At 41.2% G+C, this 13,171-nt stretch overlaps 1 protein-coding gene across 1 annotated transcript in view; it reads right to left on the minus strand.

Annotated features, from left to right (window-relative positions):
• The window catches only part of drosha (drosha ribonuclease III), a 122,324-nt gene that overhangs the window by 53,179 nt on the left and 55,974 nt on the right, over positions 1-13,171 (minus strand). The window contains exons 21-22 of the mRNA XM_015000111.2: positions 11,644-11,743; positions 9,374-9,476 (exon numbers count right to left, since the gene is read on the minus strand). Of these exons, the coding sequence (XP_014855597.2) occupies positions 9,374-9,476; positions 11,644-11,743 (203 nt within the window). The remainder of the gene's footprint in view (positions 1-9,373; positions 9,477-11,643; positions 11,744-13,171) is intronic.

A 13,171-nucleotide genomic window follows, 5' to 3' on the forward strand; every position in this document is an offset into this window, starting at 1 on the left:
GCGCCTACACACTTGGACATGAATGATCTGCGCAGATGTTCTCTGAATCCAACTTGAATTGCAAGGTGAAAAGGAACACAGTGTGCATACAAAGAGAAAAACGGGGATGAAGGAAGGAATGTGAAATGTCTCTCCAGATGGGAATAACGCCGCAGCCTCTCTGGCACATCCTGATGCCTGTTTCTGTAATTCGGCTCCTCTTGTGTTCCTGCAGAAATCTGTGGAACCATCACGCTGCCTTAAAGCTGCACACAACTTCTAAACCATCACACTTAGGGCGGCTCATTCAATTTAGAAAGCAATAACCACCTGGCAAATTGGGTATACAATCGCGCGCTGGTTTTTATTATGAGCATAAATGAGGCGAGTGGAAATGGGGTGCGGCACGGTCGCGGGGGCCTAAACGCGCAAACTGCCTTCATGGCCGACATCAAAAACATATGAGGGATTCATCATCTGAGGAGGAGGGAAGGGGGACTGCTTTCAGATGGCTAACAGGCCATTTACGCACACACACACAGAGAGGGAGCTGAAGATGCAGCCTGCATCACCATGACCATAAAGAAACACAAACAAACTACCTCCAACAAAGACAAACACTAACACTCTGGCAGCATGTTTGTGTTTGTCTGCTTTCTTTGAAGCAAAACGGTAAATTACTCACAGCTACAGCAGGAATGTTGGTGAAATTCGATTAAAGGCGACAACTTCCTTCCTCGCATCCGCGAGTCAGTTTAATGCCGTTTATGAAAATAAAAAGAAACATTTTTATGCTCATGCAGTTTAATAAATCAAGACGAATCCACCATGATTTGGTCTTTATCGGCTTCGGAAACGGTTTCAACCTGAACTCCATGTACGGAAACGCAACAGATTCCAGGGTGACTTTAGTTATTATCTTTAAAAAAAGCCAAAATAAACAGTTTAAAAAAGAAAGTGCACCCCGTGGTTCAACATCTTATTGGAGTCAGAAAACAGCTTCAGTTATTACAGATAGAAAATAGAGATCAGGTCTGAAATCTGGGTATGCACTGCAAAAAATCTAAATCTTACTAGTCAAGTTTCTAGTGTAAAAATTGTAGAAAACGTCAAATAATACAAAACGACCTTACTAGTAACTTTTCAGCCAGAAATAGCAGCTTGTTTATTTTAAAAAAGTACTACTTTCATTGGCAGAATATTTCAAGAAATGATTGACTTAAAACAAGCTGATACATCTTGATGAAGTTATTTATCAGGTAGTTTTATCTTATTTAAAGTTTCCTAAGATATTTCCACAAGAAACTCGACAAAAAATACTTGGTATGATTTAGTTTTTGACTTGAACCTTCAGAGCCACATAAAGATGGATACAAAGTCGGCCTTCTATCACCTGAAGAACATCTCCAGGATTAGAGGATTAATGTCTCAGCGAGATCTAGAGAAACTCATCCATGAGTTTATCTTTAGTTGAATTGATTACTGCCACAGTATCCTCATAGGGCTGCCTAAAATAATCAATCAGATCCAGAATGCTGCTGCTGGCGTTCTGACTAAAACCAGGAAGGAGGAGCACATCACCCCGTTCTAAAGTCCTTCTACTCAGAATATACTTTAAAATACTTTTGTTAGTTTATTAATCACTGACCTCTCAGGCCTTCTGGTTCTGCTCTGCATCTCCAGAACCAGAACCAAACATGGAGAAGCAGCTTCAGCTTATATGCACCACAAATCTGGAACAAACTTCCAGAAAACGTCTAAACAGCCGAAACACTGAGTTCCTTTATATCTAGAAGACTAACATATTTGATGTGCTTTTTATATGAAATGTAATGTTTATTGCTGCTTTGTAATTGGTAACTTTATGTTTTTATATTTTTATGGTGTAAAACAATCTGAACTGCTGAAATGTGCTAAACAAATAAACCTGAGTGTAACCTCAGCTGCAAACCATTAAAACTTCTGTTTTTACTGAGGTATAATCAGTTTTTAAGAGCCTTTTATTAGCCGCTATATTTCCTCTCCAATCCTATGGAAGTAGTTTGTTTTTCCACACAGAAATTTTGTGCTTTTCTTGCTTTTTCTTTGCTTCAGTAGCCTCAACTTTAACTTTAAGCCACTTCAGAACCTGCTAAAGAGTAAAATTAAAAGAAGCTGCAGCTTGAAAATTGCAGGAGGGAGTTCAGCTATTAGCCAAAAACAGCAATTTCCTGCCCTAAAATAAATCAATGCCGATAAATCTTCAGCTCTCGTTAAGTCCACAAACACAGAAAGCCACCAAAAGTCTTGCAGATGTGCATCAGAAGCAATGTGGCCGTCTGAGCGAGGCCGACCACGAGGGCCACCAGAGATCTGCGGTCTGCAGCAGATGTTTCCACTGGAGAGCGGCTGTGGGAGGAATAAACTCTCCCTCCTGCGCCGGAGAACTGAAGTTCCCTTCAAGAATCCCTCGCAACTCAAAGCAAAGTGACGTGTGTGAGCGTTGAAGGCTGGAGGGAAACGGGCGCGCAAGTTCTCCTCGTGTTCTGATGACGAAGCAAATTTGTCAAAAATGTTTCTGATTTGATTTTAAAAACTTTTTCTGACTGAAAGCACAAAGTGGAGGTAAGCAGGAGGAGAAACTGAAACGTCCTCCAGAGGTTTCAGAAGGTATTAGAAATCTAAAAGCAACACCTTTTGGTGTCAATCAGCGGAGAAACCCAGATGAGGTGCAGAGCCAGAAAACTCCTGACAAGACGGCTGCCTGTGCAAAAAAGTGCAGCCCAAAGCGATCCAATCAAACGTGCGGCCCGCTGCAATCATTAAACGCAGATCTGGGCCGCCGCTCAGTCCGGCCCATCAGCCTGTGAAGCTGGAGCCCACGCCCTGAATACACATGAACGCACCAAGCAGCTCGCATGGCAATTACAGAGCTCATCCTGCAGTGGGGTCAGGTCCAAAACCTCAAACCTGAGATAAGAACGAGTCAGACTGCTTTGTCTGGAGTCGCATCCTGTCCTCCAAAATCCTCCTTAGCATTCTTGATTTTTTTGACACGGAGAGTGACAAGAAAAGGAAATCTCCTCAACCTCCATCATACGTCCATTGGCTTCCAGAACCACAGTATTTCATTAAACTATGAAAATGTTACTATGAAATAGAGGTGCACCAAATTATCAGCTAACTGATGTATCGGTGCCGATTTCTTTAATTTGGGAGATCGGCGATCGGTCAATTTTTACACATGAAGCCGATTTTTTTCTACCTCGGTCAGGTCTAGAAATCAACCACAGACGGACCCACTAAGTCATGTCTGCACAATTACAGTTACCAGTAGTTACCCCCGACTGCTGCCGATTCAGCAACTTGCTCATATTTTGAGCATCATTTCAGTCAAAACAACTGGAATCGGCCAAAACCTGGATTGGCAGTGAAACAGATAGCAAATTATTTAGGATTGTATATTATTTAAAAAGAATTTCCAAACTGTGCAGATTGTTTTTACATGTTTGTCTGTTTTGATAATATATTTAGTTTGTATGTTTTTGGTTTTCACAGTGATTTGGATAAAAAAGAAAATAGAAACGATAATCAGCCGTCGAGGCTGCTACAGGCAGCTATTACCGATTACCTATTATTGATTTTTTATTTTATTTTTTAAATCTGTAATTGGCGATCAGCCAGAAAACAGCAGCTGTACTTTGAAAGAACCCTCTGTTAAAAACTCTCAGAAATAATTCTTATTAATATTTATTTTTCTTTTCTGAGTTGAACTTGATGAATCTGATATATTGACATTTATCCCCTGGCACCTCACTTTTTCTTTTTGTCGTGTGTTTGTGTGGGTGTAGAGAGCAATATTTACCCATATTTAGGCACTATAATCATTTTCTGATTTAACATACTGTGGTAACGGTTAGCTTGTGTGCTAGTATTACACTATGTCTGCAATTAAAGCATAACTACATTTTTTGTGGGGAAAAAAAGACATAAATTGATGGTTCGCACATCTGTTGGCATCAAAAAGAAAATAAAACATATCTAAACTGTATCTTTTGGAAATGCTTTATGCCCTTTTGCTTATGCACACTTAGTTTAATGTGCAACAATGACAATAAACAATGTTTAAAATGAGTTGGAAATGTTACTTTCTCATGTTAGCAGCAGTCGGACGGCGACGTCGCGTTCAGAATCGACGTCTGTGGTTTTTCCTGCGACCAATAAAAACCGACGGTCGCATTAATAACCCGAGATGAATTATTCAGAAACGCTCCGGCTCTAATCCATCAAATCACATATTAAGCTGCTCGGCTCAGCAAACTGAAACAGAAACCAACACAACCTGGATGAAAACATGAAGAATAAACAAGAACGGAAACATGTAAATGTTTTAATTTCAGGGTTTTCAGGTAAAAATTCGAAGTTCAGAGCTCAGTTTTTAGATTTAAAGACCCAACGAATGGCAGATGTTACCATGACGACTAAGGTTTAGGAAGGAAGGATGCAAGGAAGGACGGAAGGAGAGGACAAAAAGAAGGGGAAGACCTGGGAGGACTGAATGAAGGCGAGAAAAAAAAAGAAATAAAGGAAGAATGAGTGCAGGAAGAAGGGAGGAAGGATGGAGAGAAAAGGAATGAATGAATGGATAAAGGAATAAATAATGGGTAGGAAAAGTAAGAAAGGAAAGAAAAGAAGGACAGACAGAAAAATGAAGGAAGGGCATCAGAAGAAGGATGGGTTGAAATAAGAAGGAAGGACACAATGAAGCAACGTATAAAAGAGAGAGAGAACAAAAAGAAGGTAGGAAACAAGGAAGCAACAAGGAAAGGAAGAAGGGAATGACAAGTAAAGACAAAAAAGGAGGCAGGAAATAAGGAAGGATGGACCGGGACTGAAGGAAGGACACAATGAGTCGAGGTGGGAAAACAGGAAGGAAGCAAGTAAACAAGAAAAGAAACAGTGAAGGAAGGAGGAAAGTCACAGACGAGGATGAAAAAAGGACAAATAGAAGAACAGAAACAAGAAAGGAAGGAAAGGACAGAAGACAAAAAATAAAAGGACAAACTGTTGAATGGACAAAAAGAAGATTGGAAAAGGAAGAAGACAGCAAAGGAAAGAGAAAGAGTAAGGATTGACAGACAGGAAACAAGGAAAGGAAGGAAAGACAGAAGGAGACAGTAATGTTTTCCAGGCTCTGTTCGGTTTCCAAACTTCTCCACACCTGAAAACAGCGAACCATCGGACTTTCCCAGCCTGCGTAGGAGGAACCCTTTAATTTTTATATCTCTACTTGTGAAAAATCAGACCTGGAGGTAGGGATGAGACGCAGAAACAAAGGAGAAAAGAAAGACTGTAGCAATTAACAAAGGCAGCAGCAGAGCTTGAGAGGATCCACCGAGCGCATTGTGTATGAATCTGATATTCAGCAAGTGAGAGATAATCCCTCCTCTGTGTTCTTTTAATAGGGAAGAGCTTAGAGAGGGGCCTCACAAAGGTTCACCATCTGTATCCCCCACGGCTGCTGGCGGCACGTAATCCACACATCAACTGTACCAGGAAATTAGGGCCAAAAAATAAAATTAAATAAAATAGCAGAGCAGGCCTTTCTCAGCTTCTCCTCCTCCTCCTCTTCTTCTTCCCACAAGTTTTTACAAACAGAATCGCTCACGCAGGGTTTCTACAGGTTTCACCAATTCAAATTTAAGACTTTTTAAGACCATTATGAATTAAATTTAATGTCAGAAATGAAAATAAGAAACAACCTTTATCCATGTAGTGTCAAGCTTTTAGGACAGAATGAATGTAGCATCACAGGTTGGCAACAAAAGTGGTCAATAGACTAGATAAAGTGGAGATAAACTGGGATTTAAGCATGCTAGCTAGATAGCCTTTTTCATCTAGCTACATTGTTTTTTAGTTAGTTACCTAGTTATCTTCTCCCTCCATTTCTCCTACAGGAACCAGAACCAGTGGTTAATGCTAACATAAATGCTAATACGCCCTTGCTGCATGGCAGACTTGTGATTTAAGACCAACATTTTAAGGTCTTACTTTTATAAACATTAAAAATAATAGCTTGTTTTTTAGCTAGCCAGAACCAATGGTACCTACTAAAATGGCTGCCAATATACCTTTGCTAGCTATCAATGGTACATTAGCAGCTAGTTACCAGCAGCATGAGCTGCCTCAAATGTTTGCCTGACAGAAAAGTCCAGAGAAAAAAAACTAAATAGCATATCTGAGATTAAATAGCTCTGCCTCTACAAAATTTGAGGCCAACTTACCTTTTTTAATGTATATAAAGGCATTTAAAGGCCTTAATTTAAGATACATGAATTTAAGACTTTTTAAGGATGCGGCGGCCATGTCATCAGCGAGGAGGACCAGAGAGGCGAGAAAGTGGCTCTGAAGGAGGTAGAGGAAGGGAAAACGGAGGAGTGGAGGCCAAAAGAGCCCGAATGAGAATGGCCCACTCCGGCAGAAGTTAATGACAGGGGATCAGAAAAGCAAGATTTCCATTCAACACTTTGAATTATTCAGGGTTGCAGGGCAGCTATTTGCATTGCAGATTCCTCCACTCCTTTCTCTCCCTCTTCATTCGCTCCGTCTCGAGCAGGAGAACGGCCCTGCCTCGGGGTGGGAGAGGGAGAGGAAGCCTCGTCCATGCAAAACAGGAGATTATCTGTCATTTCCAACACAGCCCGGGTTCAACAGTCACCGCGGCGCGGAAACAAATAAAACAAAGGTCAGAGAACACGTTTGCCAGGCCGTCGGAGCTATCTGGGAATATTACGGCTGTCGCATCCCGTCAATTCTCTGCACGACAAAAATGACAACACATCTGTGAGCGCAGCTGCTTTTTACTCATGGCAAAAACACTAAATCTTACCAAATATTTTGGTCTAGTTTCTGCTGCAAATATCTTGGTACATTTGAAACAAGGCAAAACTAACAGAGAAGTAACTTTACTTTAAGATATAGAAGCTTTTTTTAACTAAATAATTCCTTAATAATGTTATTTTAAAAATGTTTTAGTTCAACTTTCAAATTATTCCACTTTTAAGACATTTTTCCCCATGTTAAAATATTAAAGGTGACCTATTACCTTTTCTTATGATGGGTCTATGGCCTATACAAAACATGGTCCTTATATTTTTTGCAGAAAATCATTCTTAGAAAATGTGATTTTAGTCAGAATGAGCTGTTTTAGGGCATCATGTCACTTTAAATCCACGTATACTGCTGCTGGCCACTCAACGGTTACCCTCGCATATAAAAGTGCCTCCAAACAGATGTGTAAATATACAGCTGTTTATCTTGGAAAAGCAGAAGTGGCGCCTCCTGCTCAAACAACAAAAATGCAGCAAGAGGTTTCTGGATGGCAAGTCAACAACAAAACACTTGTCTCTTCCAGCAGCCATTGTACAGCAATAAAATCAAGTATTGGGTTGCTAGGTAACAGCACAGTGCCTGTCGAATGTTATTTAACAATTGGGAGGCTTTTGAAAAGGCTCATTTTCCAGACACCATAAAAATGGCTTGTTGGTTGTTTTTAGAAGCAGTAGAGACCCAAATGGAACAACAAAAACAAGCAAAATGTGAATTTTGAATAGAAAGCCCCCTTTAACTGTTATTACTTAAAACAAGCTCCTTTATCTTACTGAAATATTACTTCTGAGTTAGTTTTGTCTTATTTCAAGAGTACTAGGATATTTGCACTAGAAACTAGATAAAAATACTCAGTAAGAGTTTGTGTTTCCGCAGGGCTGCAGCTTGACGTCTCTGTTGGAGAACAGCTTCATGATGATGGAGTGACTCATCAATTACGCCCTAAAAGTCTAGATCAGAGGGAGGTGTAGGCATGGAAAGGAGGCGTTTGAGCTAAAACAAAGGTGAGAAGAAGGGGGCCGGCGAGAGGGGAGAGGCGACGTCTGGAGTCGGCCCCTCTGCGTTCACACCAGGAAGGAAGCCGGAGATATTTCAGAGTTAGTAACCCAAAGCCGTCACCACAGGGAGGTTCTCCCCTTCAGAACAGGAACCCTGTTTATTCTTCACTTTGATTGAGCCAATAATGAACCCGCGAAGGGAACGGTGTGGCCCCAGGGCCGACGGGGGGGCCGCGGTGCCAGTCAGCACATTCCCCGCCTGCTGTTTTTTTCCCAGCGCAGAGGGGAGGCGCGGAGATGATCTCTTTAAAGCCACCCACTTTCTGCATCTTTCATCCGAGAGAGACGGCTGAACTGCTTCGAGATGGCGATAAGACTGGAGAAGCTCCCCAGAAGCGAGGCTTAGCAAGGACTGAGGCGGGGTGGCGGCGCCGTGTGTGGGACAGGAGAGCAGAGATTTGGGGACCTTTCAGAGGTCAGCTAGGTAAACGTTTTCAAGGATTAACAGAAAGATAACTGAAGCGTACACAGAACCTGCAGAAGGATTCCTACATCTTTAGCTTTAACATTCTCACACCTGATTGTCCGGTAGACTCTGTTCGATTTGGGACTAAATTGCAACATTTGTTACATTTTTAGCTGCTGTGGTTCTCTTTCACACTGCACTGAGTCAAACAAATCAAACTAAGTAAGAAACCTGTTCCCCTCCTCTCCTGCAGGGGCGCTGCACCAAGAACCACTGACGGAAACAATATGAAAACCATGGAATAAGATACTGAGCGCATCTTCACTTAATATATACAAAAATGAAGTCAGATTTGAGCAATTTTAGGATTTCTGCTTTGTCTTTGGTAAAAAAAAAAAAAAAAAGCACAAGTCACTTCTCGTCCTAATGCTAAAGTGTTTGGTTTGGTTATATTTACCCAGAATGCCCTGCTCTGTAGTCTACTTCCTGCTTTTGGAGTGGTCTCCAGTCAGTTTGTCTGGAAAGTCCAGTTTGTGGAGGTGTGAATGTGTAATTAAACTCTGGTGAACAACAAGCAGACTGGAGGCCGCTCCAAAAGCAGGAAGTGGACTACAGCGCAGGGCATTCTGGGTAAATACAACAGAAAAACATGCAAGGCTAATGCTAGCAGGAGAAACGACTCATCGTCTTTTACCAAAAACAAAATCATACAACCACTAAAATTTGAGGTTACTTTATTTTTGTTTCCATTTTGTAAAGAAGAAAGTTGCGTTCAGCGTCTTCAGAGGTTTTCATGTTGTTTCCTTCGGTGGTTCTTGGTGCAGCGCCCCCACAGGCGAGGAGGGCAACAGGTGCAGAGTGAAAGTGAACCACAGCAGCTGAAAATGTAACAAATGTTCCAATTTTGACCTCCAATCGAACAGAGTCTACCGGATTTTCAGGTCTGAAAACAGACTTTGTCCTAAATCCTGGGAGTGAAGATGAACGTTTAGTTTATTCAAAATCTGTCCCTACTTCTTTATCATCAATCATTTCTTCTGTTTTTATCTCAGGAGAGTCTCACCGATGAGCGCTTCAAAGCAGTTGGCCATTGCATGTCGAAGGTCCGACTCCCGGCATAGGTCAGGTCCGTGGGCGTAGAGCATGAAGCGATCCAACTCCAGCTTCTGGAAAAGAGACGCATTCATATCAGCAGGCTGCCCACCGACACCTCAGCAGTAGCTGCTTGCAGGACGAAGGAGGGGGAAAAAAACAACAACATTGCAGATTTTCATGAAGGAAAAGAGCATTAGAGGGGAAAAAAACTCGAGGGAAATGAAAAAGTTGATTGCTCTGGTTGGAAAAGGTTTGACTTCATGGCACTGACGGATGTGCTCATGTGCTGTCCAGCTGTGGCATGAAGCAGGAATAAAATGGGTCACTTACAGACTCTGGAAAACGACAGAATGTGAAACAGTTGTGACCTTCATTTACTCTGAAAGCTTCTTGTACCGGTCAGTTACTTTTACACAACGCCAGTAGACCATCTACCGACGCCATGTTGTAAGAGAATAAGATTATGCTGCCCCGTCTAACTTAGTTACAAAGACAGAGCCTTTCTACACATTCAGAAAGAGAAAATTGATTAAATTTAAATTAATTTTAGATACATGAATTTAAGACATTTTAATGAATTACAAAAAAAATAGCTTCATGGAAACACGACAATTTCAAAAAATCTCGTTTTTCAGTAAAAAAAAATTAGTGATGGGTTTTCCAGTCATACTGAAACTGAAATAAAAACATTTTTTCACTTAACAGTTTGGAAAAAGCAGCTATGCATAAAAATTTAAAATTGTGGTTTTCTCACATTACAAAAATTACATATTTAATAAAACAGAAACCTCGTATTCTGCTGAAAAAAAAGATGAAAAGAATAAAATATTTAATTCCATCTAAATACTGTGACAATTAACAACAAATGTCAGAATTCAGTTACATACATTCTAACGGATCCTACTTATCAAACAGTACAGCACGTTTTTTCCATTATGTTAAATTTTTTCTGTTTTCCACTCCATTTCTGTCGTCTCATCCATCATCGGTACCATTTGGTTGAGACGCTGATGCTCCAACGTTAAACTGAAGAACCTGGAACTAAAAACATACATTTTGGATCCCAAAACTGGACTCTGTTTGGATCGTTTCTCTTTCCTGTTCTGGTATGCCCCCGCCATCTTTGTTTCTGTATCAACTGGCTCAATGACCAGTAGCGCCCTCTGCTTGATGGCGGCCAAACTACAACATTCAAAGAAGGTCAAATTGGATGATTGGAACAAATTTTAATGTAATAAACCGTTAACTGACAATCGTAAGTTGATTATTTGTTTCCACGCTGATGCACAGAAACTGAAATCCAGAAGAAAAGCAGCAAAGCGGCTCCGGATCTACACAGATCACATGTAATCTAAATGAGTTTGTGTTGCTGAGCGACGGAGGTCAGTCAAACTTTCTGCAAGTCATCTCCCAGCCAAGAGAAAAGTAGCCCAACTTGACTTTCCTGGCGGCGCTGCAGAGACAAAAAGCAGCCGGGGTGCTTTTTAATTACGGCTGATAACTGTTGGTGGTACCAGCCCCCCCCCAAAACCTCCCATACTCCTCATGATTGCACACACACAAATTAAATCACAATTCACAAATACTCCAACTCAGAGGGAACCCGCTCTGACTTTTAAGCCCTGCGAGTGAAGTGGCGGATTGTGGCGGTGCTCGCTGAAGATACTTTCTGGGAGATAATTGCGAGTGTTCTTGAGCAGACGGCTTCAGAGGAGCCCTGGTAAACAACTTGGCAGCGCCCGACGCTGTATCACACTCACTTTAGCGCGAGCGGCAAATTGAAACAAGCCAAACTGCTACACGGCGCTAATGCAGATTCGGGCGGCTGCATCTTTGTATTCAGCGGGGAGCGACATGAAAGATTGAAGTTTTTAATTGGTTTCTCCACATCACGGGACGATTATTGTTGTGTTTCTTTACAAACCGTGCCAGTGAGTGTGGCTGGGCTGCCAGCGAGAGAGGAGGAGGGGGAGGGTGGAAGAAGAGCGATAACAGGAGCTGAAAAGTGATTCAGGAAGACCTCCGGGGGTCTGCAGGGACCCCGGTCGCACTACTCTCCAAAACAACAACCTTTTAACTCCAATTACAAACCTGAGGGGGTAAAAATAAATAAATGCGCGGGTACGGATGGCAGGAAGACAAAATTACTCTTTCCCCTTGTGCGCACTCAGAAAGCAGCTGAGTCATAACACCAGGATGAGAGACAGTTCCAGTTTCCACCTGCAGAGAGACGCTCACCTTGGCCAGCATGGCTAAGTGCTGGTTCTGAACGATGGCCGTCCTGTAGGTGGCCAGGCCGCCCTCCTCCAGGCTGGGGAACAGGTAGTACAGGTGGACACTGCGGACGGAGAGGAATCCATTTGTAATGCTCATCTCTGCTCTTTTCCAGGAACCCAAAACCTTTGCTTCACAGGAAGTGATTTACACCAGACAGCAAAAGCCTAAATTGTTTCAATAACTCATTTTAAAGGAGATCAACTATCAAAAATTGACATTTTTTACAGGTTCATGCATCCACTTGGGTTTCAACTGCTTCTAAAAACAGGCCTACTGCGATTTTCCTGGCAATAAGTTCATGTTTTTTGGTGTCTGAAAAATGAGCTAGAAACTAGATCAAAAACACTTAAATCTTGTGTTTTTGTAGCATATTCACATTTAATGATGTAAAACTGTCTGTTTTTAGTCAGACTAACTGTAAACGCAGTAAATACATAAAGGAAATCTTTTTGAAAAGTATCAATATTCCAAAAAGCACACAAAAGAAGGAAACCTCGGCTGCGTTCTCCAGGAAAATCAAATTAAAGTCTCCAACACAGATTAGCAGCCTCTGCCTTCCAGGCCCGGTTTGGGTCCAAGAGACGGCCGAGGACGCTTGAGCGGTTCCACAGCTGGGTTCTGCAGTGAGCAGGTTCCATTTTCATTACGCTCCAGCCTCTCCGTAACGCCGCGTGTCATTTGATTTCATTTGAATTAAAACAGGCCATTTCTTTCAGTCATTTCCAATCAGCGCTAAGAGAGGTAAGCAGGTGGCGTCCCGGTTTTTGTTTTTTGTTTTTGTTGTTTTCAAACCCCACATGAGCTCCATTTGTTAGGAGAAGGGAGAAAACCTGGAATAAACACTTGGAGTAATTGAAAATAATTACTTTGAAGGCACAAAGTTTGAGCTGCACACTGCAAAAAAACTAAATCTTACTAAGTGTTTTTGGTCTAGCTTTTAGTGCAAATATTTCAACACACTTGAAATGAGACCAAATTAACTCACAAACTTGAGCTTGTTATTAGTAAAAATCTCTTAATATATATATATATATATATATATATATATATATATTAGAAGTATTGGTTACACTGGTATTTTCTTTCCACTTATAAGACATTATTGCTGTTTTTAAGTTAAATAACCTGCCAGTGGAACTATTACTGCATTAATATTACTTGCTGCTTGCTGAACTAACATATTTGAGCTAAAAAGTAAACAAAGATACTCTGTAAGACTTTGTGTGTTTGCAGAGTTTGGAGTAAACTGGTACATTTTAGATTAATCTTGTTAAAGAGTAAAATGTCTCAATTTTAGGGCTCAAAAAGGCAATGTGTCTTTTAATCTGAAGAATCAGCCACTGGAAATAGTACTAAAAAATATCAAGGAATTATTGACCCAAAAACAAAAATACTTGGTTAGAGTTTGTGTTTTTGTAGTGTACGGAGTAAATTGGGACATTTTTAGCACCAACATACAGATCTGCTGGTGTTGCATCAACCTTCCAGA

The sequence above is a fragment of the Poecilia mexicana genome, unplaced genomic scaffold, assembly GCF_051168715.1.
Source record: "Poecilia mexicana isolate PSO_F unplaced genomic scaffold, ASM5116871v1 scaffold_20, whole genome shotgun sequence".
In the NCBI taxonomy this organism is placed as follows: domain Eukaryota; kingdom Metazoa; phylum Chordata; class Actinopteri; order Cyprinodontiformes; family Poeciliidae; genus Poecilia; species Poecilia mexicana.